The 23648-nt window shown below is 39.4% G+C and overlaps 1 protein-coding gene across 11 annotated transcripts in view; it reads left to right on the forward strand.

Moving 5' to 3' along the window:
- MAP7D3 (MAP7 domain containing 3) overlaps positions 1-23648 on the forward strand; it is a 46887-nt gene that overhangs the window by 6756 nt on the left and 16483 nt on the right. For 3 of the 11 annotated variants that reach the window (XM_080366094.1, XM_080366091.1, XM_080366096.1), the window contains exons 2-10: positions 7418-7519; positions 8365-8445; positions 9839-10002; positions 12825-12939; positions 13901-13933; positions 18980-19081; positions 21526-21624; positions 22029-22127; positions 23222-23347. In XM_080366094.1, the coding sequence (XP_080222220.1) occupies positions 7418-7519; positions 8365-8445; positions 9839-10002; positions 12825-12939; positions 13901-13933; positions 18980-19081; positions 21526-21624; positions 22029-22127; positions 23222-23347 (921 nt within the window). Of the gene's footprint in view, positions 1-7417; positions 7520-8364; positions 8446-9838; positions 10003-12824; positions 12940-13900; positions 13934-18979; positions 19082-21525; positions 21625-22028; positions 22128-23221; positions 23348-23648 lie in introns of those variants that run through there. The other 8 variants (XM_080366099.1, XM_080366100.1, XM_080366095.1 and 5 more) reach the window with 7 other exon arrangements.

The following is a 23648-nucleotide window of genomic DNA, read 5'->3' on the forward strand; positions in this document are numbered from 1 at the left end:
AAAAGAAAGAAATAATACAACGTGGAACACAGGTGTGAAAGAGGAGAACAGAGTAAAAGTTTATTTTGAAGTGGCTTTTTGCAGTGGCTATGCAGGAGTGTGACCAGCAGTCAGTTTAAGGCAGCCTCCAGAGCTGGAGGAGTAAAGCAGAGAGCACTGATTTCGGTCTGTCCAGCTTTTGCCAGCACTTCAGCTAGAAAAATCATAGGAACTAAACTGCTCCCAGCAGGTAGAAGTGGGACTGCTCTGACATCTGTTAAGCCATTCCAGTGTGAGGGACAAAGCATGCACTCCTGAGGCATCGGAAAGTGTTATTAAAGAAAATTATCTGTGCAGCAGAGTAGTACTCTGTGTTTAAAACTCCGCCACTTTACCTTTTTGGTCCTTCTGTAGCTCTTAAACTAGCATCTGGTTCTGTCAGGTTTGGAGTGTTTAATCTGTATACACCTATATGTAAGTATTTAACTTAAGTCACATAACTGCTAAATTTCACAATGAATCCACGTGAAATTATGTAAGGGCATATAAACTGCTTTTATTTTAGTCCAGTGTATTAGGATACTTTGGAATTTCTGCTATGCAGAAACAGGTAAATTACTGATTTCTGTTACACTTGGGAAGGTTCACAAGGGACTTTTAGTCATAGTTTATTGCATCAGCATTGCAGTCAGCGTCCAATCTGTCTTTTAAAAAAATCGCTCAAGGTGGATGAAAGCAATTTCTGTTTTGCAGTTGGTGAGAAGAGTTTATAGTTGCCAACCCACAGGAACTGTGCAGAAACATTCTCTTTACATCTAAAATGCAGCTTTAATGTATTCTGGTGGAGAATTTTACAGATTACACATACCTTAGTTCCTTGCTCTTTCACTGAGAAACACGAGTGCACCAACCTTTCCAAAGCTGGCTTCCCTGTGGCTGTGTCTTACTAAGACTGTGCCTCTAGACAGCAAAGACAAGACAGCAATGAATGGCTGTTTGCTAAAGAACATGAATGGGACTGTAAAGCTTGTATATCCTTTATGCAGGAAGCATCAGCTCTGAAGAGAGGTCATTGTGCAGGTGAGCTTGGTAAGCACGATGCAATAAACAGATTAATAACTAATGCCAGGTAGAACAGGGAAGCAATCTGAGTTGCGAATGTGTGAATTGGAGAAGTGTCATCTTTGGAGGGCCTTTTTGTACAAATAGTGTTAGCATTATCAAAAGACATGTGAAAGATTGTGTTCTTTTAAAGAAAAGGGTGACAAGTGGGTCATGCAGAATGAAAAAGCTTTTCACGTTTCTTTGGGAAGGTAAGGAAGAACCATGGGGAAGAAGAGAGTGGCAAAGGGGAAAGTGAAGGCAACAGAAAGCCAGTAAGTAGGTGAGAGTAGAGAGTCCACTCTAGTTCATTTCTTTTTTTCAAGTGGTGAATAACATACCTTACTAGTAAAGAACCCCAAATTGTGAAGCTGAGTGTCTTTCCAGAGAAAGGGGTGGATTTAGCTTGTCAGCCCTGTGTACAGAGTACAGGCAGTGCTTCTTACCCACCTTACGATGGCTTCTGCAAGAGTTAGTGGCATCTTTTTCCTCTTCAAGCATTGTGCTGGCAGTTGCTTTTCCCATTAAGTAGAGAAATGTAAGTCTTGGCTGAGCAATGTGAGTAAGGTTAAAATAAGAGAATACAAGCGACAGCAGTAATCAGTAAGACTCCATAGGAGATACGTTCACAGTATGTATCGCTAGCGTTTGGACCAAGGGTGGTACTCATCTGATATGGCTGTTGGACAATGTTACAGCATCTCTGACGGTAGAAAGTTTTAGAGGTGACTGCCGATTTTTGTAAGGACAAACTTGGATTCCTTGGTCTGTGTCAGTATTATATGCAAGTTTGGCTTAGCTTATGTGCTTCCCCTAGGGAAAAGTGTACAGGGATCAACCCACAAATTAACTAGCAGCCTTCTCTGATTGTGATCAAGGCTGAATGAATACAGTAACATGTCTTTGAGATTGCTTCAGCTGTATCTTTGTAGGTTTCCTTTTAAGAAATAAGTAGTGTTTTGTTAATTATGTGTATAATTTTTTGTAATGTTTCCAGCTCTTAATCTGAGTGTGGATGCTTAAGGATAAGTAAAAACATATTCTTGCAAGTATGTCTCAAATACTTCCTTGTGGAGCTGCTAACTCATAGACTACAAAGGAATGCTTCTGTCAAGAGTTTTCCAGTGGGATCGATACTTGTGATGAACTGAAGAAATCATCCTAAACTGCCTTGAACATTGGGAAGAAAACCATGTTATTGTACAGAATTAACTGCAGAAATGGGCTTAAGGGGAGGAAAGCATATAAAGGTAAGAAAATAGGTATCCCGTGCAGGGAATAAGTATAAAACAGAAGTCTGGAATAAGGATAAGGCAACAGGAAGTCTTATGGCCTGCTGAAGCTGAGAGACAGTGTGCATTGCTTTCTGGAGATCCGTGTGCTTCCCATCTGGTGACTGCCCAGACAAAACAGGAGAACCATCTGCCTTCCAGCTGGTCCGTCAGAAGGTGCCTACTGGGAGGCTCATGTGTTGCTTGTGGAGCCTGTCAGTCCTTGCAGCCCAAAGATGGGACATCAGGATCACTGGGGGAAGACAGGGAAAAGAGGAATGCATGCAGAGAGGGCTTTTCTGTTCATCATTAGGAACTTTGTGTTGTCTACCAGTTTTTGTGAGGGTGCATCCTTCTTCTGATGTCCTTTGAACAAGGAGTAATGGTGTAAAACCAATACCCAATTTTAAAACATCTAACGTATGATCTTGCATCTGTTGGTCTTAATTAATGAGTGGAAATCAGCTTAAAAGACAGTGTGCAGAAATCTCAAATTTGAGTGCTGACTTCCCTCGACTTTCCTGAAAGCAGGTACAAAAATTATTGAAAGAAAAAGGATCTGAACAGTGTGACTTAGAAGGATTACTATCTGCTAGAGAAACAGTAGCTGTTTGTAGTGGAGCAAGACTAAAATGGTATCTTGCAGATTTGACCTGGTTTGCTATAAAATCAGTTGGTTTTCTGTGAAGTTCACTTTTAGTTTATGGATTGCTTGTTGGCTTCTTGTTACCTGCTTTAAGCATTTATGAAAACACTTTGATTCATAACAATGCTTAACATTCAGGAGACCTCCTAACTTTTGTTTCAAAGGCTTGGGCTGGGATTTGTTTGTTTGTTTGCTTTGCATAATGAGTCATTAAATCTGAAGAACCAGAAGGATTGCTGTGAAAGTTGGCACATTCTGATCTCCCACCCGGGAAGGGAAGAGTGAGCAGGGCAGCATCTGACTGTGTCTCGGGTACCAGGAGAGGATGGAAGCCCGAAACCTCGCTAGGTAAAGGGATGGAGCTGGTTCACTCCCTAATGAGGTTTACTAAGAACAGCAACTGTATGAGTCCTTGGATAGTCTTGGCAGGGGCCAAGGGTATTAACTCGGTGCAAGGATTGAAATAGAAATCAAGTTTTATTTTTAGCAGCAGTCTCTTCAGGGCATATTGGAAACCTGATCGGTGAAGGGAAGTACCGTCATGCTCAGTACAAGGGAGGCACCTCTGTACCTGCGCCGTTAGCGTGATCGTGAGCTGGAAGGGGAAGTTGGGAGAGTTGCCTTTATCTGGCATGTTGCTTCCCACCTGGTGCTTGCCGTGGTTTGGTTTATCCACGATATGCTTGGGCAGACGCATAGTGCTAAATGGTGAGGAGGGTGCAGAAGGAGAATGGCTTCCCAAATTACCTGTCCATTTTATGTTCCAAATAGCCCTATTTTATTATGCATGAACACAGATATTATTGGCCACATGTGTGGCTTGTACTTCTACTGATTTTAGCTGAAATATTTAAGGTAGTCTACTGTAAAATAAGCACAGCTGATCACATTATGCTGATCACAGATTAATAGTTGTGAAGGCCTTTAGTGACTACAGTGGGAGGGGAAGCTCAGAAATGAGAAGTAATTTGTCTCTAAGAGGATTTTTTTTTTTTCTCCGGGAAGCTGGCTGAATGTGTCTGTGAAGACACCCCCCAGTAATGCAGCACGTGACACAGGCTGTAGTGAAATGGTTGTTAACTGGTTTCCTGTTCTTGGCTATCCTGATTAATTACAGAAGTATTAGGCTTATTTTACAGAGATAGTTAGAGTTTGTGGAAAATTCTTTTCAGTGAAGCTTTTCTCCATAGCAGACTACTACATTCATTATGGAAAACTAGGCAAAAAAATGACAGGCATCTGTGCCAAATAATATTTAAATGTATTAGAAATTAAGATTTCTTTTATCATACTAGGGCAAAATAAAATTGTATTTTTTTAAAGGTTGCAGGGTAGGATAGTATGCAATTAATTTTCTCTTACTGAGGTAGAATGTGGGTTTTGAAAGTTACAGTTTCATACTGTAAATTTACCATAAAATTGACAAGGGCTGTAAAACCTGTCTGTTGACCTGAGACTGGGTGAAATTGAGCTCACGCATCTTGGGGACGCATGTCATGTGATGGCTGTGTCCCTTTTAATAGCCTTTTGTTCAAATCCCCCGTTCACCTTAAATGTAATAATGGCTTTAAACTGAGAGCGGGAAGATTTAGATTAGATATTGGGAAGAAATTCTTCCCTGTGAGGGTGGTGAGGCGCTGGCACGGGCTGCCCAGAGCAGCTGTGGATGCCCCATCCCTGGCAGGGCTCAAGGCCAGGCTGGACGGGGCTGGGGGCAACCTGGGCTGGTGGAAGGTGGCCCTGCCCATGGCGGGGGTTGGAGCTGGGTGGTCTTTAAGGTCCCTTCCAACCCAAACCATTCTGTGATTCTGTGAATTTTAGCTTCCTGTTAGTTAAATGGATTGCTTTTCTGTAACACAGAAATGCATTCCTAATGCCTTTAAATCTGCTACTTTCAAATTTGTAAGCATGTTGTTTCTATGCAAATAATGAAGTCTTGAAGCACTGAACATAAATATTTTTAAGTGACGTACAAAAAAAGCCCCTGACGTGTAAAATCCTTTGGCTAAGTATTTCTGGACTTTTTTCATCTCTGTGTCCTTTGCAAACTGTACTGTTTCTGTAACCCACTTTCCTGTTCTATAGAAACTCAAGGAATTTTTTGCAACTTTAATTAATTAGGATGAACTAATTGCTTTGCAGATATGACACATTTTTTAAATGAGTGCCTTCTAATCATGAACATTACTCAAGTGTTTGTTTATTTTTTTAAATGAATAAATACATAATCCCCTACATGCATTGTGACTGGTTTGTTAAGCAAGATTCTGATGATGATATTTCTGCAAGTAAAATAAGATGATTGTTCTGCCAGTTTAAATTGCAGTTTGCTTCTTACTATAACTTGGTTACAGAAACTTCGATGTTTCAGCTTTGAGAGCCGAGGCAAAATTCCAGTGTTTGGTCTTAACTAAACCTGGTGTAGGCGTAGGGTGAATTTATTCTGTTGGGCTCATTTCCCAGCTGCGCTGGGATGGATTGGCTCAGTCTGCCTGTGTGCCCGCTGTCTCTCCTCCCTTGCTGATGGAGACTGAAGAAAAGGTGCAGCTGGGTTTCTGTATTTGTCTTAACTTGAAATGATACCTGAAGAAGCTTGTGTTCTTTCAGCCTTTGTGATCCACAGTGTCATTGGATATAAATGCGCTCGTTCTATATTCTTCCTCTTGGAAAAACTTGCAATAGACTGGTTTTCCTGAGGCTGTTTCAACATCTAATTGTGTTGAGAATATATAATTTTGTTGTTCTCCACTTCATGAATTTTTGGGCTAGATTCCCATCCACATGACATGCAGCGGTGTACAAAATCAGTTTTTTGACTGACTTTTGGTCTACATAGTGAAATTACAGCGAGCCCTTTTTTAGCTGTTCTCTTTACCAATTGGTAATCTTACCGTGTCGCGGTATATCTGGTCTCTGACTTGTTTGAAAAGAGCCTCAGAGATGTATGGGATGGAACTGAGGAAGACTTTTGTTTGGTGCTGCAATGAAAAATTAATTCAAGACATGGCAACAGCTGCGGGTGACAATTTAGACTTGCTGAATAAGTATTGTAATCGGCATTTATCACTGACATCACATGGGATTAAACACTTTGAGGTGATTGTTCTTGGGCACAGCCTTAGGGAGGGTTATTACCATGACACAACTAGTTGTCATGGCAATGCATGGAGAAGAGGGAGACTTTTCCTTCCTCCTTTGCATTCTGCACTACTCTATTAAAGGGAAGCCTGAGATCATTGGCAAAGCTGTCGTCGTCTTTTTTTAAATGTAACACCAAATTCTGCTATTCGTCCTTTGCGTTATGGTTGAAATCACAGCATGTTATGCATTACTTCTGTGGATTGCCTTTATGTTTAAAAGGGGCATCAACTTCTGCTTTCTTATATTTGCTTGATTGTGTGGTGTGTTCTCTTGCTTCCCCTGAAGTTGGGTGTTTCTGGAAGAACCAAGTTTATCATCCCGTATCTGTCAACCAAGGTGAGAAAAAGGTGTCGCTGCTGTATAAGGACGCTCCTGTTCAAAGCTGTGCAGGAAAATGGGCTAATACTGTCTTACAGGTTGCCCTGCCTGCTTTTCCTGTAAGGCTTCACCTTCACACCCTAAAAGGTGATTAGTTAAAGTGAAAGTTGATACAGAAATAAAGAAAATCTGTGGAAAGTGATACAGTAAATTAGTTTCCTGACTTCTTAATGGGTTTCGTTATTTAGTGAAATTAATATTGCTAGCATTTAGTTTCTGTATGATTAACTGGGAGTCGTAGCCCTGCCGCTCACTGTGCTCACCTTGGTGAAACTCGAGTAAGGTGAATGGGTCTCTGCACAAGTGCTCAAATTACTGTTTTAGAATCCAATTTATAATTAAAATTTATTTTTGAAGATCCAGTTTTAGAAGTACATTGTAAGCATCCCTTAATGGTTTACTTTATGCAGCTAATCCACTTTCTGTTTCATGTCCTGAACTAATGAAAGGTCTTCATAAACCTTTCCTTGCTTGGGTCTCACCAGAGTATGACTCTACTGGTGCTGATCAGCTGTTACATATATGTGTTCAGCCCACAAATAGTGTATGCTGGCAAAGAGTTTTTATTATTAAGTGTAAGTCAGACTCATAATTTTGCTAAATGTTGTTTTTCCTTCTTAGAAAAGTTGTTGAAGTCCTATTTGTTTGGAACTCTATGGTCCTTTACCACACATTTTAAAAAATAAGGTTTTGTAACTTGTTTTCACAGAGAGAAGTTGTGCCAGGTTTGAAGTCTTATTCAATGAGTTTGCTTTTTTTTTCTTGCAAGTTGAGCAGTCCCAAGTTAGTTATTCAATAAAAGTATCTGCAACCTCGGATAGAATTTTATGTGTTTATTTGAAGTATTGGTTAAGTCTTGGTTGTAGAGATTTTCTTAATATGGTACCATTCTTTCTCACAGTTGCTGCAGCCCAAGCCATAGCAGAAGAAAGAAGAAGCCAAAGTGGTGTTAGCCCTATTGCAGTCCAGACCTCAATAAATATAAAGACAGCAACTAAACCAGGTATAATTATTGGTCACTGTTGTTAATGAAGTGCCAGGTTCACAAGGGAGAGTTAGTAGGGAATGAATAAAACGGCTTTTTAAAAGAAGTTTGATGCTCTTTTTTCAGGAAGCATCAGAGTGTAAAGCACCTGGTAGATGGTTTGTAGATTCATTGAAGGTCTGGTTTTGATGACAGACTTTTTCTTTTGACTTGCTCAGAGTTCAGTTCATAAAATTGCCTGTATTTTCAGCAGGGTTTTTGTTCTGGTTTTTGAGGGTTATTTTGTGCTCTGGTCAGGTTATCAGTCAGTTCACTTCTTGCTGAAATTCAAGTTTTTATACCTGCAAGGACTTAAGCAGTCTTGGTTCTGCTTAGCCTGCAAACTACCTATCCTGCGGTGCTTTGAATTTGTCATGACAGGTGGACTATCTGTTCTCAGATTGAGTTTTCCTAGATTCCTGTAATTCTTGATCATAGAAATGAATATGTACAAGAATGAGGATCAGAGCTGAATTTGGAATAAATGTATGTTCTCACACATCTGACTTCTGGTCAGGCTTGCTTTTGACTGTGCATGTTGGGCCTTTTAATATTGTGTCTGCTTTCTGCCACACCTACGAAAAATAGTGAACTGGTTGTTGTGAGGGAATGGGAAGGGGCAGGAAGGAAGGAGGGTATTCAGCTTCCTAGGAATTTTTCAGATGATGCCTTTAATCTCTATATAGATTGTGCAGTGCTTTGGTGGTATGTGTGTATCTCAGGAGGTTCTGTTATCCTTTCAATACTAAAAACGTTTGACTTTTAAATTTGAACATTCAAAATAACTGATGATTATGTGTCTTCAATTTTTTTTCTTTTGACAGTGATAGATGGTTCCACTCTAAGAACAGAAGAAAGACAAAGACTGGCCAGGGAGCGTAGAGAAGAGCGGGAAAAGCAACATGGTATTTTCATGTTTCATTTAAAATATAATTTCCTAAAATGTTTGTGATAAGGGAATAACTTATTTTCTTACTCCTTGTTCAGTCATTGGGGTTTTTTCAGCTTCCTGAGGACCAGAGACAAGGTCTGCTCTTGGTCTTGCATCAGTGACTGTCTGCGAACCTGAATGGAGAAGGATTAGATTTGAATTCCAGAGATTTTGGGCTTCTTGAAGCTGTATGTCACTTCTGACCTTCCATTTCTTAGTGACCACCAAGCGAATTTAGCCAATTTCTTACTGAATACCTTAATGAGAACACTGCTGAGAGTAAAAGTTTTAGCTTAGAACTGGTTCCCTGAAGACTGATGTTTGGGGAATGCTGATTCAGAGAAAACCGAAAAAGATTTAGCTAGTTGAATGGCTTGATTGCCTTGAACACTGCTTCCCTTGTTTCCCAGCGCACTGAAATGACTCCTGGATTGAAGTGTCAGCAGTATGCACTTTATCCTAGCAAAGAATCTGGGACCCAGAGAAGAGCGTAAAACTCTTGCCCAGCTTTATGCTGCTTGTGACGTGGATCTGTGCAGCAGGAGAGGAGAGAGTCACAGTATGCCCTGCAGTCCTGTTTCTTGTCTCCCAGCTTGTAAGGAGCACTGTCTCTCTGGCCTGTATGTTTGTTAATAGAAAAGCACAGACACACAGCAGTGGGAATGATTGTGTTATCCTGACATGGAGAGAGGAAAGGACTCAGAAGTGGTTTGGGGACCTTATATATGTAGTAGATACTGCCTGTTCATTTTTGGTGTAATTATCTGGTCTCTTGGTTCATTTTATCTGTCTACCCATGGAAAATACTTCTGTGTATACAACCACGAGCTTTTTTTCACAGGACTTGAAGCTTCCTCTTAAACCGTACACAGCTGTTCCTAGGTGGAGGCTGTGGAGAGTAGTGACATAACAATTACGAACTCAAAAGCAGTAACTGTGGGGTTTTCCCATCTTGTCACTCAGTGCTTTAAATCTTTTCATTGTATCTTGTTCCAAAAAAAATGAAAATCGCAGCATAGAAAATTCTGTCTTGTGATACTCAACTTACTGCTTGCTTATAAAAACTTCGCTATTATGATGGCAAGAAAAGTATGTGCCTAACATAGGGTATATGCATATCCTGACATTGCTGTCTAGACAGTAAAGTCTGATGGCAGGAAAGGTTCTAATTCCAGCCTAACCTGAGGACAGAATTAAAGACTCCTCTGTCGTCAAGTGCAGCATCATCCAGCTCTGCAGGCTAATCTTGCTGTATCTTTCAGCTTTGAGTGGTGGGAATTCTGCTTGGTAGTCTCTTTCCTGTAAGTTGCATTGTCATGTCAATGAATAGTTAAGTTTGATTTTCATTTTTTCCTAAAAATTTACAGCTGCCAAAGAGACACAAATCCTTGAAAAGGAGAGAAAAGCAAAACTCCAATATGAAAAACAGTTAGAAGAAAGGCAGAGAAAGCTAAAAGAACAGAAGCAGAAAGAGGAACAACGGAGGGCAGCAGTAGAAGAAAAGAGAAAACAAAAAATAGAGGAGGAAAAGGTACTACATATCTAAGTTCTGCAGTTTTAAAGAAATTCCTACATTGTTTTCCTACGTTACCATGCTCTGAAGTGCTGTGAAATAGAAAGTTACAGAAGTGGTAAACGTATTGGAACATAAAAATATTTTCCACATTTCTACAGTGGGCTATATAGACACATGTCCTCCTTCCTCACCCCAGGCCTAGCTTTAGCTATACCCGAGGCACTCAGGACTTCAGGAGCTGTGGCTGTTGCTTGGCTACTGGTTGTTTTTCATATGAGCAAAGACCTCACCCCATATTCCTACATTTCTAGGTTTCTTTTGGTGCACTTTGTAGATTCTGTTTGTAAACACCTGGGTAACAGGTGTTAGAGTTTTCTTATTTCTGTGTTTTGCTTACTGAGAGCCCCACGGTGGCCTAAGAGGCTTGTGTTCTTTCAGTTCTTCAAAATTACGATTTGTTACTCTATGTTGAGCAGTTGATAATGTTATCTGTGTAGTTAACCATTTGCTGCTTTGAACTGTGTATTGACTGTTTTCACTCGATTCTTTGCCTTTGCTTTGGTTGCACATGGACCAGCAGAGCAGATTTTGAGTTACGGAGCTCATTGCAAATTGATAGAAGCTGAAAGTAGAAATAAATACATGAAGTTCTGCCATCCCTTGTGAAGAGTAAGTCTGTTAGTGCATATTAAATGTGATGCACGTTCTGAAAGGGTACATTTCCAGGGTGTCAGCAGTAAAGGTATGGCATGCATTGGGCTTCCATAAGGTAGTTGTAAGAACTTGCTGTGGGTCATTGTTGAAGAGCCTGCCTGGCGGACTGTTCTGTTGTAGTCCAGCCATTGTTACATTCTCCTAGCAATACATCTTTTTTTACCCTTTTTGACTGGCAGTATTCTACACTGGTGTTTGGTTATCTTTAATCAGCTTCTGGGTGTGTTCAGATTGATATTCCATTTGAACTTCATGGAATAGTTTACATTGCTGGAGAACAAGCAGAAATGTTTGGGTGGGCCTTGACTGCAGTCCAGTGCAGTATCATCTCTTTAAGCAACTACTTGAAGCAAAAAGTGTCCCTTATGCTTCAAGAGGTGTTACCCTAAGCCTGTAGTACATTTATTCATGTAATTTTCAGGATGGTGGATATGTTCAAAGTGGCCACTGGAATGAATAATCAAGGAATACAAAGACTAGCCAATGACTGGCTGGTGTTAACCTTGTCTTTTATTTGGTCCCTGGAGGAAGGTGACCTTGTACGTTGAGAATTACATACGAAGAATCCAGCAAGTGGGAAAATAGCGTGCATTTGACCTGTAAACTTTGTTTTCAACCAGAAGGTGGAAACAGATTGTGACTTTGATACTCTGACATTAGAAGATCATTGCTTTTAAAGAAACTAGGGCAATATTTGCCAGCAAGATACCACCTACAGTTGTAAATTTAGTAGTGCATCAAAAATTACATAGCCTCCAACATTCTTGTTTAGTACTTCAGCCAAGTCTTCCTTGGATAAAGCAGAAGCAGCAGCACAATAGCAAATAAAAAATAGCATGGAAAAAGTAGTTCACTACCTAAGAATCTTGAAGACAGCTAGCTGTGGCTAAGATTGAGACACCTGTCTTCTCACAGTTACTCTTATTCTGTACAGCTGTGCAACTTTGTATGTTGATATCTTGAGCTGATAACTGATGTTCTGTTGTTTGTAAAGTGAAGTTTGTGTCTTTAACTATGACTTTGAAGAATCGCCGTACTGCAGATACCTCTGTGGAAATAGCATCTACAGATTACATAATGTCTGGGTACTTCGGCACCTTAGGTAAACTCTAGTTCAGGTTTCCTTAACAGAGGGGAAACTAGGCTTTATATTACAAACAGAAATTTTTTTTTTTTTTTGTCAGTGAACAGAATCTTTCCTGCAAAGTTTACTTTGTCTGTTATACACTACAATTGTTTTAGTTTGTGTTGTGAAATGGTGTTGAAAGAAGGTGAAAGTCTTGTGTCCTCAAGAGGGAGAAATGTTTGGATAATGAGTCCCCTTGGCATCTTACTGCAATGTATCAGCAGTAAATACTGCTTCAAAAGATCACTTGGGATACAACTGTTCCAGGAGAGAAATTTGTTGTTGATATGTGGAACCTGGCTGAGAAGAAACAGTCTAGTGTGGTTGCAGTTCATCTTCGTGCACAAGAGAGAGGGATCCCCCATTAATAGTTACTAGTCCTGGAGACAGTAGTGAAGGCTTCTTTCAGTCCTCTTTGTCCTGTCAGCAGTGGTTGCTGGGGTCTGGAGTTGGTTGGTCTTTTTTGTAGTTTTTGCCTTCATGTCTCGCTATTTCTGATTTCATCATATCTCTGTTAATGCCAGTATCTGTTAAGACTTGGGTCAGTGTTTGCATAGTTCTCTGAAAATACAAATAACCTTATACTTGGTATGTTATAATGGAGAATTTTTATCACCTTTTAGAAATAACTTCAGAATCTAAGTAGTTTAAAGAGTGAGAAATTAGTTTTGCTCAGATTGGCATTCATCCCTATTTAGAAAGTAAGTAGTGATGTTTGCTGAATAGGAAATCTGTTTGGTGGCTATTTTAAGTAAAGAGTAGAATAGATAATCTGTGCTTTAGCTCAACCTAATCATGTTTGCAGTGTTTTGAAACCATTAATTGCCCTTAACATTCCTTGCATAATAGTTTTTGTACCAAACACTTGTTATCAGGCAGTATAGGTAAACCAGATTTTAAATCATACTGGGAGAAGAAAAAAAATTACATATTTTTGTCTTCTGGCATAGCTGTGCTTTATAGTTATAAGCTTCATAGGGATGTTGTTTGATGATAGGAGCGATATGAAGCAGTTATGCATCGTACCTTGGAACGGAATCAGCGACTGGAAACACGACAGAAGAGATGGTCGTGGGGAGGATCGGTAACTCCAGATTCAGAGAGCAAAACAGGTAAGTAGCACCTTTTCTAGCGTGGCTAAAATCACAGCATATTATGTGTGAACACTGGCAGGTGCAGCGCTATTCCTAGGGACCTGGGCATGCTTTCCTATCTTGGATCTTATAACAGGATCTACAGGTAGCTCGTGAGGAAAGAGTCATATCCATACTTGCCCTGAAATGCTGCTCAGAGCTATTTTTAACTTTGGGAAGAGCTACAGAGAAGCCACAAGGGAAATGCAGCACCTGGCAGCATTGCATTGCCAGCCCCAAACCATCAGATAAAGGGAATCGTAATGCAGAATGTTAAAATAATTGAGTCCTTCAAATGCAGTGCATGTAATGGTGTGCTAGGACTGATGATAAACAGAACAAAAAAAACCTGTTGTACTGTAATGCTACATCTAAAAGATTTTAAACACACCCTTAGAGTTACAGAATGCTAACTGATTATTTGAACAACCGGTAAGGAGATGCGGTGGGTAGTGTCTGAGCTTCTTGGAGGACAGGTTCTATTCTGGATTAGGTGATGCATTTTTAACACTGTTTAATTTGAGCACAGATTTTTTTTTTTTTTTGTATTTCACACAATTAAGTGTTCCTGCTTGTAAACGTTTTGAAATCAGAGCAGCAAATCAGGATTGTAATGGAAGGGATCGTTCCATGCACTACCTAACTGGAAAACACACCCCACCCCCAATAAGTAACTTAACATAAGTTATTGTCCAGAAATGAAATAAAACAAAAAATGCTTCAAGTCAGCCTATCTTCTTAATTGGTGGAATTGTACTGAATGTGATCTAGTAGTCTTCTGTCAGCTTAGTGTGGACTTTTTAGTGTTTGTTTATAACATGTTTGAAAGTGCTTTGATATAAATTATTGTTACGATACCCAGCTTCCCCATTTTTTGGTTAACTTGCATTGTTTGCTATTTGACCTTGTGACTTAGCTTACAAACCTTCTTCTTCTACAGAACAACAGACTGCAGATGAAGGTGGATCTGGTGGTATTGATTTCTAAAATGTCCTTTTTCTGTTTTACACTCACTACTAACCTTTTAAACTTGAGCTCTTGTTTCTCTGAAACTAAGGAAAACCATCTTCTTATAGATCTTTTCCTGGATCTTGGCCAGCCGTGCAACAAATGTGATCCCTAAGTAGAAAGCAGCCCCCCTATGTTTTTAACTATCCCTCCCAGCTAATTAAACTACAGCTTAAGTTGTGGCATCCTGAGGGAATTTTCAGGGAAAGGATATGTGCCTTTGGGTTTTTAAAGATGAGTGGATACAGCATGGGGGAGGAGAATAGAAATTCTTAGTGGCATTTATTTGAATATAAATTAGTTCAGTAGTCTTAAGCTTTTTTTTTTTTTTTAGGGAAATTTCAAACCCTTTCATTGTTTCCTAATTTGCAAAAAGTACGTGGCAGGGCTTGGTCTGTTTTCTTTTTGCTTTATTTTACCAGCAATTGAAGTAACATTTGCAAAATCAAATGATATTTTGCTGAAACTGTGTGAAAAGGAATGAATCCTTTGTTCAGTTTGATACTTTTTCCATGAAGAGTTTTGCAAAATCAGATCTGTCCAATTATCTAAACATAATTCTGTGTATTAAATGTGTTTTCATTGGATTTCTGGCACTTTTCAGTGCACAGACTGAGCCATTCATATAAATGCTTTGGATCACTGGTATATTTGTCAAGGCTACATGGTTAATAAGCAAAATTATTTCTTGTAGCTGGTTTAAGATGATAGCTCTCAGCTGAGGCCTCGCTAAATCTGAATTCTAAAAATCTGTGCATGCTCACAGTGTTACTAATTCAATACAGCTGTCTCGTAATGCTGACAATATGAGACTTGAAAATGCAATGAAAGTCTGACTGAGTATGATTTAACTGCTGTGGCTTATTCTGGCAACACAGCAAAAGCATATGTATTTTATTTAACTTCTCTCTACCCTTCCTCTGCACAGCATGAATCCCTAATTTTCTCCAAAATTAGCCAGTTTGACTGGATTGGTTTACCTGTTTAACATGTGTTCCTTGGATACATATATAAATCCAATTACTGTATTGCACTTTACCGAATGTCATTTAACCTTGAAATGAGGAAATCACATTTGCCTTGCACGTTTAGGAAAGCACTATTTTTTTCTCCTCCATTGTTTTCTACCTTAATTTTAAAGCTAAACTTAATAACAAACGAAAAAAACGTGCTTTGCTCTCTCCTCCAGTCTTGTCTGTACTTCTGATCTAGAGGAAGATTTTCAGTGCTGCTGAAACACATCAAAAATGAAGTGTCTTCCAAAAAACATCTCCCAATGTAATAATACATGCTTAAGCTATACCTTATGCATCATACAGTAACGAGGAGGAGCAGATAAGTTTGGCTACAGTAGATCAATTTGGATAACTTGGCACCACTTTTGAAACAAGTGACTGGAGATAAACAGATAATGCAGTGTTTGACTAGGACATTTGTGCATCCGCTCTGTTTTAAATTTGTGTTTTGATTTGATGTTGAGGTTTCACATGTATAGCTGTTTACCTGGGGTGGATAATGTGAAACCATAATTGGATTTACGCTTGTTGTATTTATTCCTGTTTCAGGATCATTCTTGGCCTTTTACCTTTCTGGGAGCTCCTCACTTAATTGTTACTTAAAATCTACCCAAACCATGTAGGATGCCTAAGTCCAGCTGGCTTTCTAAAAAATCCGTATTTGGACCCTTTCACCTTATGTTTACATAATTGCTGGAAAGACAATGATTACCTGTTTTTTAATACTCTGGAAAATGACAGCCTGTGAGCTTTATGTCATCATGGCTGAGTAGTGCATCTTGTCAAACAGCATACCTAGAGCAAGTTTCAATAGAAATTACTATTTTTCTATCAGCAGTTTCTGTGGCAGATCTGGGTTTAAAAGCTCAGTTTCTTGAAATGAAAACCGTTGGAGGAACAGATTTCACATACTCTTTACATTATTTTAGGACTAAAGGCTTTCTTGTCTATTGTATTGCTGTGCAAAAAAAATATAAAATCAGCTATGTTCTTCCATGAACTGACTGTGTCAACAGTAATATGTAGGAATATTGACTGGTAAAGCAGCATTTGTGGGTGATAGAGGTAGTGTGCCCTGGAAAGGTACCCCCTGTAATTGAACATTTCACTAAGCATCAGCCATTCTGTATTCTGTGCAGAATGTGATTTACTGAGACTGCAGCAAGTACCGCGCTGATGGCCTGAAAGTTAAAAATTGATGAAAGCCCTAGAGTCAAGTGTTACATTAATGACATTGCTGTCAGTGCTAAGATGAAACGTGCAGGGTGTGGGTCTGCCAAAAGAAATGGCAAGGCTGTGTAATAAAGCATCCTTGAGGACAGTCCTTGCAAATGAGGGAGGTTTAGTGATGACTGCTAAGCAAAACTAGATGTTCAGGTGCAACTGTAGTGGAGACATGTGCTATTATAATAGAAATTGGGCTGCCAGAGTCTCTCCTTTCTAAATAAAGAGCTTTGTTGCCCTAGTAGAAATTTGGAAGGAAGTGAGAGATGGATAATCTCATTTTATTTAGCCTAATTTTGTCCAACCTCTGATAGGCGGTGCTGCAGCACCCTCTCTCAGTGAAACTCTGAGAAGCTAAGATTTAGAACTGTTATGTCTCATAATGATTTTCTTAAGATACTGAGTTTCCTGGCTCCTTACCCAACTGCAAGCCTTGCTGCATGGCAATTATATGCTTTCTTTGGCTTTGCTGCTACAGTGTGCTTTCCCCCTTCCATTAAAAAAAAATACAAATGTTTGGTATCACATGGGATTTCGCTGTACGCTTCTTCCACTTCAAATCACTTGATTTGTATGTAAGTATTCAAAACTTTCCCCAAAAGAAGATATTTGAAGTATTTTTTCAAAAGATACTTTGTAAATACCTATATAACTGGACTAACTTATTCAAGAATATCCTGCCTGTCTTCTAAAGGTTTTTTTCCTAGTGAATTGTCCAGACCCTCAAAGTTTGCAGAAGCTATTCTGTGGGTGAGATATGGAAAAAGTTGGAGACCATCTGATTGTATATCTGCAAATTTATTGATCAAAAAAGCATTGATGTCTTAAGATCTTACGCAGTTAATACAAACTGAAGTTTTCTGGAACAAGAAAACTCACATATCAGTATGAATACCCTTTACCAATTCGATTTTTTTTCTGTCAAGACATCAGTTGAGATATTAGGTCATGCCCTCACCACTGCCCACTGAAAAAGAGACGTTTTTCCCCTGAAAAAGAGACGTTTGTTGGGTTTTTTTGTCTGAACGGTCATGTTTAGCCTGTACTTTCTTCTTTTTTGAGTCTTGTAGTAGAAGTTTCTTTACTGAACAGCACAGCCCACCTGCAGAACTTGTAAACCTGCTGGAAAATAATTACTTTGCTCAGCAGTTTATCTCAAGGAAGATCTCATTTTTTGCCCTCAGAGTCTTGGTAGGTTATAGACCAAATCTCAGATTTCATGCAAGTGCAGAAGTGCTAATTTGAACCAAGAGAAATTTGTATGAATCATCTTCATGATGTTTGGAGGCCTTAGACTCACATGCTTGAGTTCAGGCAGGAGCCAGGGAGCAGACACTAGAGGGTAGTCTTTACCTTCACAAAGTCCCAAATGCATGTATTACGCATATAAAACCTCTAAAGGCTGTCTTAGTTATCCCAGTACTCAGACTTCATTCATAAAATAGCTTTTTTTTTTTTTTTCTTGTTATGTCAGGAAAGTATCCACTCAGCTCTTTATTTCTTCAGTAGCCTCAATAGATCCCCCTTTTCCCCTCTTATCCCGTGGAGACTTGGCTCTTGTTCGCTGTGACAAGAGCTTGCCACTTTTGTAGCTTCAGTGCCGAAATCTTTTTCACTTGGTGTGATTTTGCAGGAGGGCCCTAGCTCAGGAAGCCTGGGTTGGGTACGTGTTTCAAAACTACAGTGCAGGGTCAGGGCTGTCCCTAGGAGTCCCTGTGTCCTGGCTCTTGCAATAAGTAGCTGCTACAGCATGCTGGCCAAAGGGAAAAGGTGCTGCCTCGGTGGTGAGTAGTGCTGCTTTTTCCTTTGGGTACTTACGCGCTAATATGCTCACATTAATCATCTTTGCTATCCAGTATGCCAGTAAAATTGATTACTTGTGTTTGATGTATAGAATTCCTTGTATTTATTATGCTAGTCCGCGCTACTTTGTGTGCATTACTGTTTTCTGCTTATTGAGTTTCCAATAGCAACAGGTATATGCTTTTCCAAGGCTTTCACGCTCTGAAGTAGTGTTCATCCTGAAAGCACATTATTTGAAATCAAAAAGTAGATATTTATCTAGAAAACTTGAAATTTTGCCGTGCAGGATGTGGTTTTTATGTGTGTATATGTATGTCCATGTGTATACACGTACAAAAAAAAAACCAACTAATGCCTCTTGTGTCAATTTTTTCAGAAAAGTTGCAAAATTGATAGGAGGCATTAACTTCAGGACTAGCTTTTAGAGAAAAATTGGAAATTTCTAAAATAGTTACAGCAGCCCTTGGGAAGTAATCAAAAAGAAGAATGCTTTCTTGCATTTCCTCAGGACTTGCTTTTATCCCTCCGAAAGCATTTGTTTTGCTTTTGTTAACTAGTGATTGAAAAACGGCTTAGACATTCCGACGTAGAAGGAATGAAGACAGAAATTACTGTTTTTCAGGTTTTGTTGTTACTTTCTTTGTCTCACCAGTCTGGTAACAGCACACAACCTCAGCAGCTTTTGTCTTTACATGTTAGCATGGATTTAAAAATCACTTGTTTGCATACATATGCATAATATCTTAGCATGACTCCACTAAAGTACATGCCTTTTCTGTGCACGTTGCAACTGGTGCTAATTGTATCAAGTCTGTTCAAAGGAAAAAAAATATTAATTCTGTTTCTCATTAAGCAAAACTAGAAATAGCTTTCAGGATGTAATACTTCCGAAGGTAGCTCACAGCAGTGTGCCAAGGTTCTTCCTCAGGTATGAAGATGAATTCTAAAGTAAGCGCTTCTTCACACAGCCAGCAAGCGGTCCACCTCCACAGCAAACCTCAAACAGACAGAAGCTGTCATGAATAAACGGTTGTCATCATCTGCAGCGCTTTTAAATGCTTCTGATCGAAGTAAGTGTTTGTGTGTCTGCTGGTAGCAGGTGTACTGCTTAACTGTTACTTGGGGAGGAGACAGGAGTGGAATGATGCTCCTTTTCCTCCCTTGCTGTGTAGCTGACTTGATATTTTGATCTCAGATACATTTCATGCAATTTGTTAATCCAGCTTGACTGTTGAGGGCTTTGACCCAGTTGATGTGATCTCTGTTAGAGGAGAAGAGTAACGGTAAAAATTGCTGGTTTTTTATTTTTTATTTCTGTAATCATTTTACTGAAGTCAAATCTTGGTGAATGATTGATTCACAAATCATTTCATGTCATCTTTACGGGTTTGCATGCCTTAAATCACACCCTAAAATTTCAGCAAAATAGAAATAGTACAAAAGTAGCGTTTGCCTTTTTCTGTTAGACAGTTTCAGTCATTTGATTGCCTGTGGAAAGGAAAAAATCAACTTAGTTTTGACATCTTTGTGTTGTGCCAGCCCTGTACTCTATAGACACACACTTCCTTTTAATGTTAGAATTCTGCTTTAGGTAGAGAAGGATGCATGAAAACCCCCTGACACCTGTGAGAGTTTTTTGGGTGGGAGGAGGTTGCTTTGTTTTGATCTGGAGTTCTAGTATGATTGTAGCCAGAGCGTGCAGCTGACATGGTTTCCTAGACCAATAAATTGGTGTAATCTTGACACTGCTACTCAAATTATGCATTTCTTAAACGGTTAGTACATGCCACTGCTTGCAGGCATTCTGGATTACTTACTGTGCCAATGACTACCAAGAAATAGAAATGGCATGGAAGTCAACTATTTCTTTAATTTTATTTTTTTAAGGGTTTCTGAGAATGTTTGCACTCTAGAATAGAAATCATCTACCAATTTCTGTGGCTTCCAGTCTCATTTTGAATTACAATTTTGGGGTGGATAAAGCTCCTGACTGCAGCGTGTCATGTTTAAAATGTGTCCCACACAACTAGTCTTAACAGGGATGTAGAGAATGACATAGATCTCTGGTTTTCCCACTGTCTGATAAACCTGTACGTGTGAGTCTCCTCTCTGCCACCTCCCCTTTGCCCCGTCTGGATACATTCTGTAAATCATGGCAATCTACCTTTTCCAAATAAAAACCCAAACAAATTATGAGACACAAGGAATTTTCCTAATCTACTTGTTAAGAAAAATAAAAATTATTTGCATGAGCACATATCATCTTGATTTAGCCTGAGATTTCCTTGTGGGGAATCTCCCCAGTGTTTCATAGGAGCCTGCCTGTATCCCAAATGTATTTTTGTTTTGGTTTGGGTGGTTGGTTTGTTTTTTTTTCCAAAATGAAAAACTTTAATAAGCTAAATGTAAATGTAATGTAAAACCAAGTTCAGCTAGGTCTATGCTGCAGTATTCTGTCGGTCTGCAGCCTTTGATCAGATGAGCTGTGCTAGAGGAATCCCTAACGTGGACACAGCTAACGGTGATTTTGCTGGTTCATGTCGGAAGGTGATGCAGCAGAAAAGCTTGTACTCATACTCTGTATGCCTGCTAGGGAATTCAGTAAATATATCTGTACTGGCAGGGTTCTGAGTCACTGGAGACTGCTTGTGATTTAAAATTATATTTATATATAATGTGTCTGCAGGGTTCAGCTCTAAACATGAGTCAGAAACAGGGCTGTAAAGTACAAATTAAGGCACTAACAAAGGAAGTCACTAATTATCAACTAATTGGGATTGCTTTCAAACTTACTATCATACCTTGAAATCCTTTGTGAATCCTTGTTTGCTTTGGAGGCAGAATTCTCAAGTGGCCTGAAATACAAGAAGTTTGGACAGGACTCGAACTGATCCACGTGGTCAGAATGTAGAGGTGGACTGACTGGTTTAAATCACTACAGCAAATTAGAGCAGGTCTGTGCTTTTGATCTGGCATTCAAAAAGAATTGGATGTTTCATAAAAGATGGCTAAATTCAGATGACAGAAAATACAGTCACAGAATTAACCAGCTTCCTTCTGCTGTGCATAATGTGTGCCTGGGAAGGTGGAGGAGCAGAATGCGGAAATGGGAGGAAGATGCTTGGCTCTGGATCAGTGGAGTATTTCATCAACTGTGTTCGGTGTTAATTCTGAACTTACTCTCACTCATACGGAATGTGAGCAGTGGCCTTTTTTAGTATTATTTATTGATTTTTAAAAGGTGCACAAGAATGGCCTTGGTAAGGTCAAACACGAAGCCTATTGAGGCTGGCATCCTGCTGCTATGATCAGTAACGTACAGGAATATAAGAAATAATGCTTTATTTCTTATATATATATATAGAGAGAGAATAATTCTTCCCTGATCCAGTTTTCCTGCGTCTGAAGGATTCATACTATAAAGTGACTTAATTATTCATCTGTATCTTAGGGAAGTGTTGGAGGAGACTTCTAAGCTTTTCAACGTAATTAATCCATACGCTTTCACTTGCAGGTACCACAAAGAGAAGCGCCTCATTAAACAGACTGAATAACAAAGTTCCTCTACATTCTCAGCAGTCAGCCCTCAAAGGTTCACAGGTGGAACAGAAAGGTGCTAGAAACCAATTTGTTTTGGAGGAATGGGAGGCAGTAAATGGGAAAATTGAAGCTGACTTTAAACCATGTCCCAGTTTCATGATAAATGTTTTTACTCAGGCCTTCACTGCTGTGCATGTAGTCTGTGCACTGTGGCATAAATAGTTCTGTGCACTGCAGTGCCAGATATTGGGTAACTGGGTCTATAAACCAGGGTTTTCCCTCTGAAAAGTGGAAGGGTGGGGGGCCGAATAGAAAAATGGCAGCCAAACTATTGAGCTCAAGAAAAAAAAAGTGCTTCGTCATGATAGATCAGTGGATTTAGCTGATTGGCAAAAGCAAAGCATGGGAATGGCAGTTTAGAAAATCATACATATTTATATCTTGTTAAAAATAATCTTCCTTACGCTTGGTCTCTAGGAGGAACAGAAAAGAAGAGGAGCACATCTTTGAATAGAATGAGTAGTAAACCCCAGTCCTCTCCAGAACTAGAAAAAGTGAAAAAGGAAGAAAAAACAGGTGGTTGTTTCATAAAGCTGAATATTTCTTTTTAAAGCCATTCATAGTAAAGTTTGGATAGGCTTAATTTCACTAGTTTCCTTGGGGAACTTAAAGTTTTAGGACTTCTAATGGCTTTTTCATTACCCAGTGGTAAAGATAAAATTGTAAGGGGTAAAAGGTTAAATCTCGCCCTTTGGACAAAAAAGAAATCCTGTAAGAAGGACTTTGACTTTGTTAAATGGCACTGTAAGTAGATAGCAAAATGTCTCTCCACTTAAGAGAGCGACGTATTTGATAACTGGTAGGTTTAAATGTAAGATACAGTAAAAATGTCACTGGTATGTTCACTACTTAGTTAAATCTTACCTTTCCTTTCTTAAGCTCTCTTTCATTATTCAGTTTAAAAGCAACTTCTCTGTTCCTGCTGCTGGCCTAAACTTTGTGCATGCAAATGAGGGAAGAAACCTGTTCTCACTTAAGTCTCTTTTGGTCTGTGTATTCTCCCCTAGGTTACAAATAACCTCTTTTCTAGGAACTCTTCCTAAAGCTGAAGACTAGCAACTTTTCTAATGTGTTTTTCCCCTTATGAGTTAATAATTCTGAAACTTTCCATTTTAGCAACTATTGCCAACAGTGGAAATTATATTCTGCTTCAACGTCTTCCCTGTATGGGAACCTGATGGGTGTTGTCCATGTGAATTTGTGTGTGCAAATGATGCCTGACAATAACCTTTTGCTTTGACTTGCAAGTCTTCTGTTTATTATGTCAGAACAGCCTTTCCCGCATAGAGAATATAGCTCTGAAGAGCTGGGTCAAAAACTTTTCGTACTTTGACCGACTTCAGCATTCATCTGTTGTATGCATGCCAATCTTTGCGCATTAAAATGATCAGTATTAAGCAAGCCAAGGAGAAGAAGCGCAACGTAAGAGATTGCAATGTTTAACCCTTCCGTGCTTTTAGTTTGGATTTCCCTCTCCATGACTTCAGTATTTTTCTTCCAAAACTGTTGATTTGCAACAATGCTCACAGTCTTCCTTTGCTTTGTGCTTCTTGTCTTTTTCATTATATGATTTCATGTTGGATCCTTTTTGGTTTGTTCCCATCATTTAGCTCGTCGCTCTCAGCTCAGTCCTCTGGACAGTAGCGTAATCAGTCGCCTCCTCGCCCCCACACAGGCATCCTTAGCTAGGAGTAAAAGTGCTGCTACATTATCGGCTGATGGACAAGATCCCTCAGGTAACAGGAGGGCAGCAAAGCCTGAAAGTTTAATGCGGTTGCTTTTCAAGCAAGGACTTACATGATGGTTGCTAACTGTGCTACACTTCAGTGTGAATCAGACAGTTAATATGGGGTTATGTATAATATTACTTATCCAGACTTTTCTTTGGTCAGTAATAACCAATTCATATATTATGTTACATGTTTACAAACCCACAGAATAATACTGGCTTTTAAACTCCAGTGCCAGTTAACTTGCTCTGCAGAGAACCAGATGCTGGTGTTCGCTTTGGGTTTTGTCTGTGGTTTGGTTTTTGGG

This window comes from Falco punctatus (assembly GCF_963210335.1).
Source record: "Falco punctatus genome assembly, chromosome: 15".
Lineage (NCBI taxonomy): Eukaryota > Metazoa > Chordata > Aves > Falconiformes > Falconidae > Falco > Falco punctatus.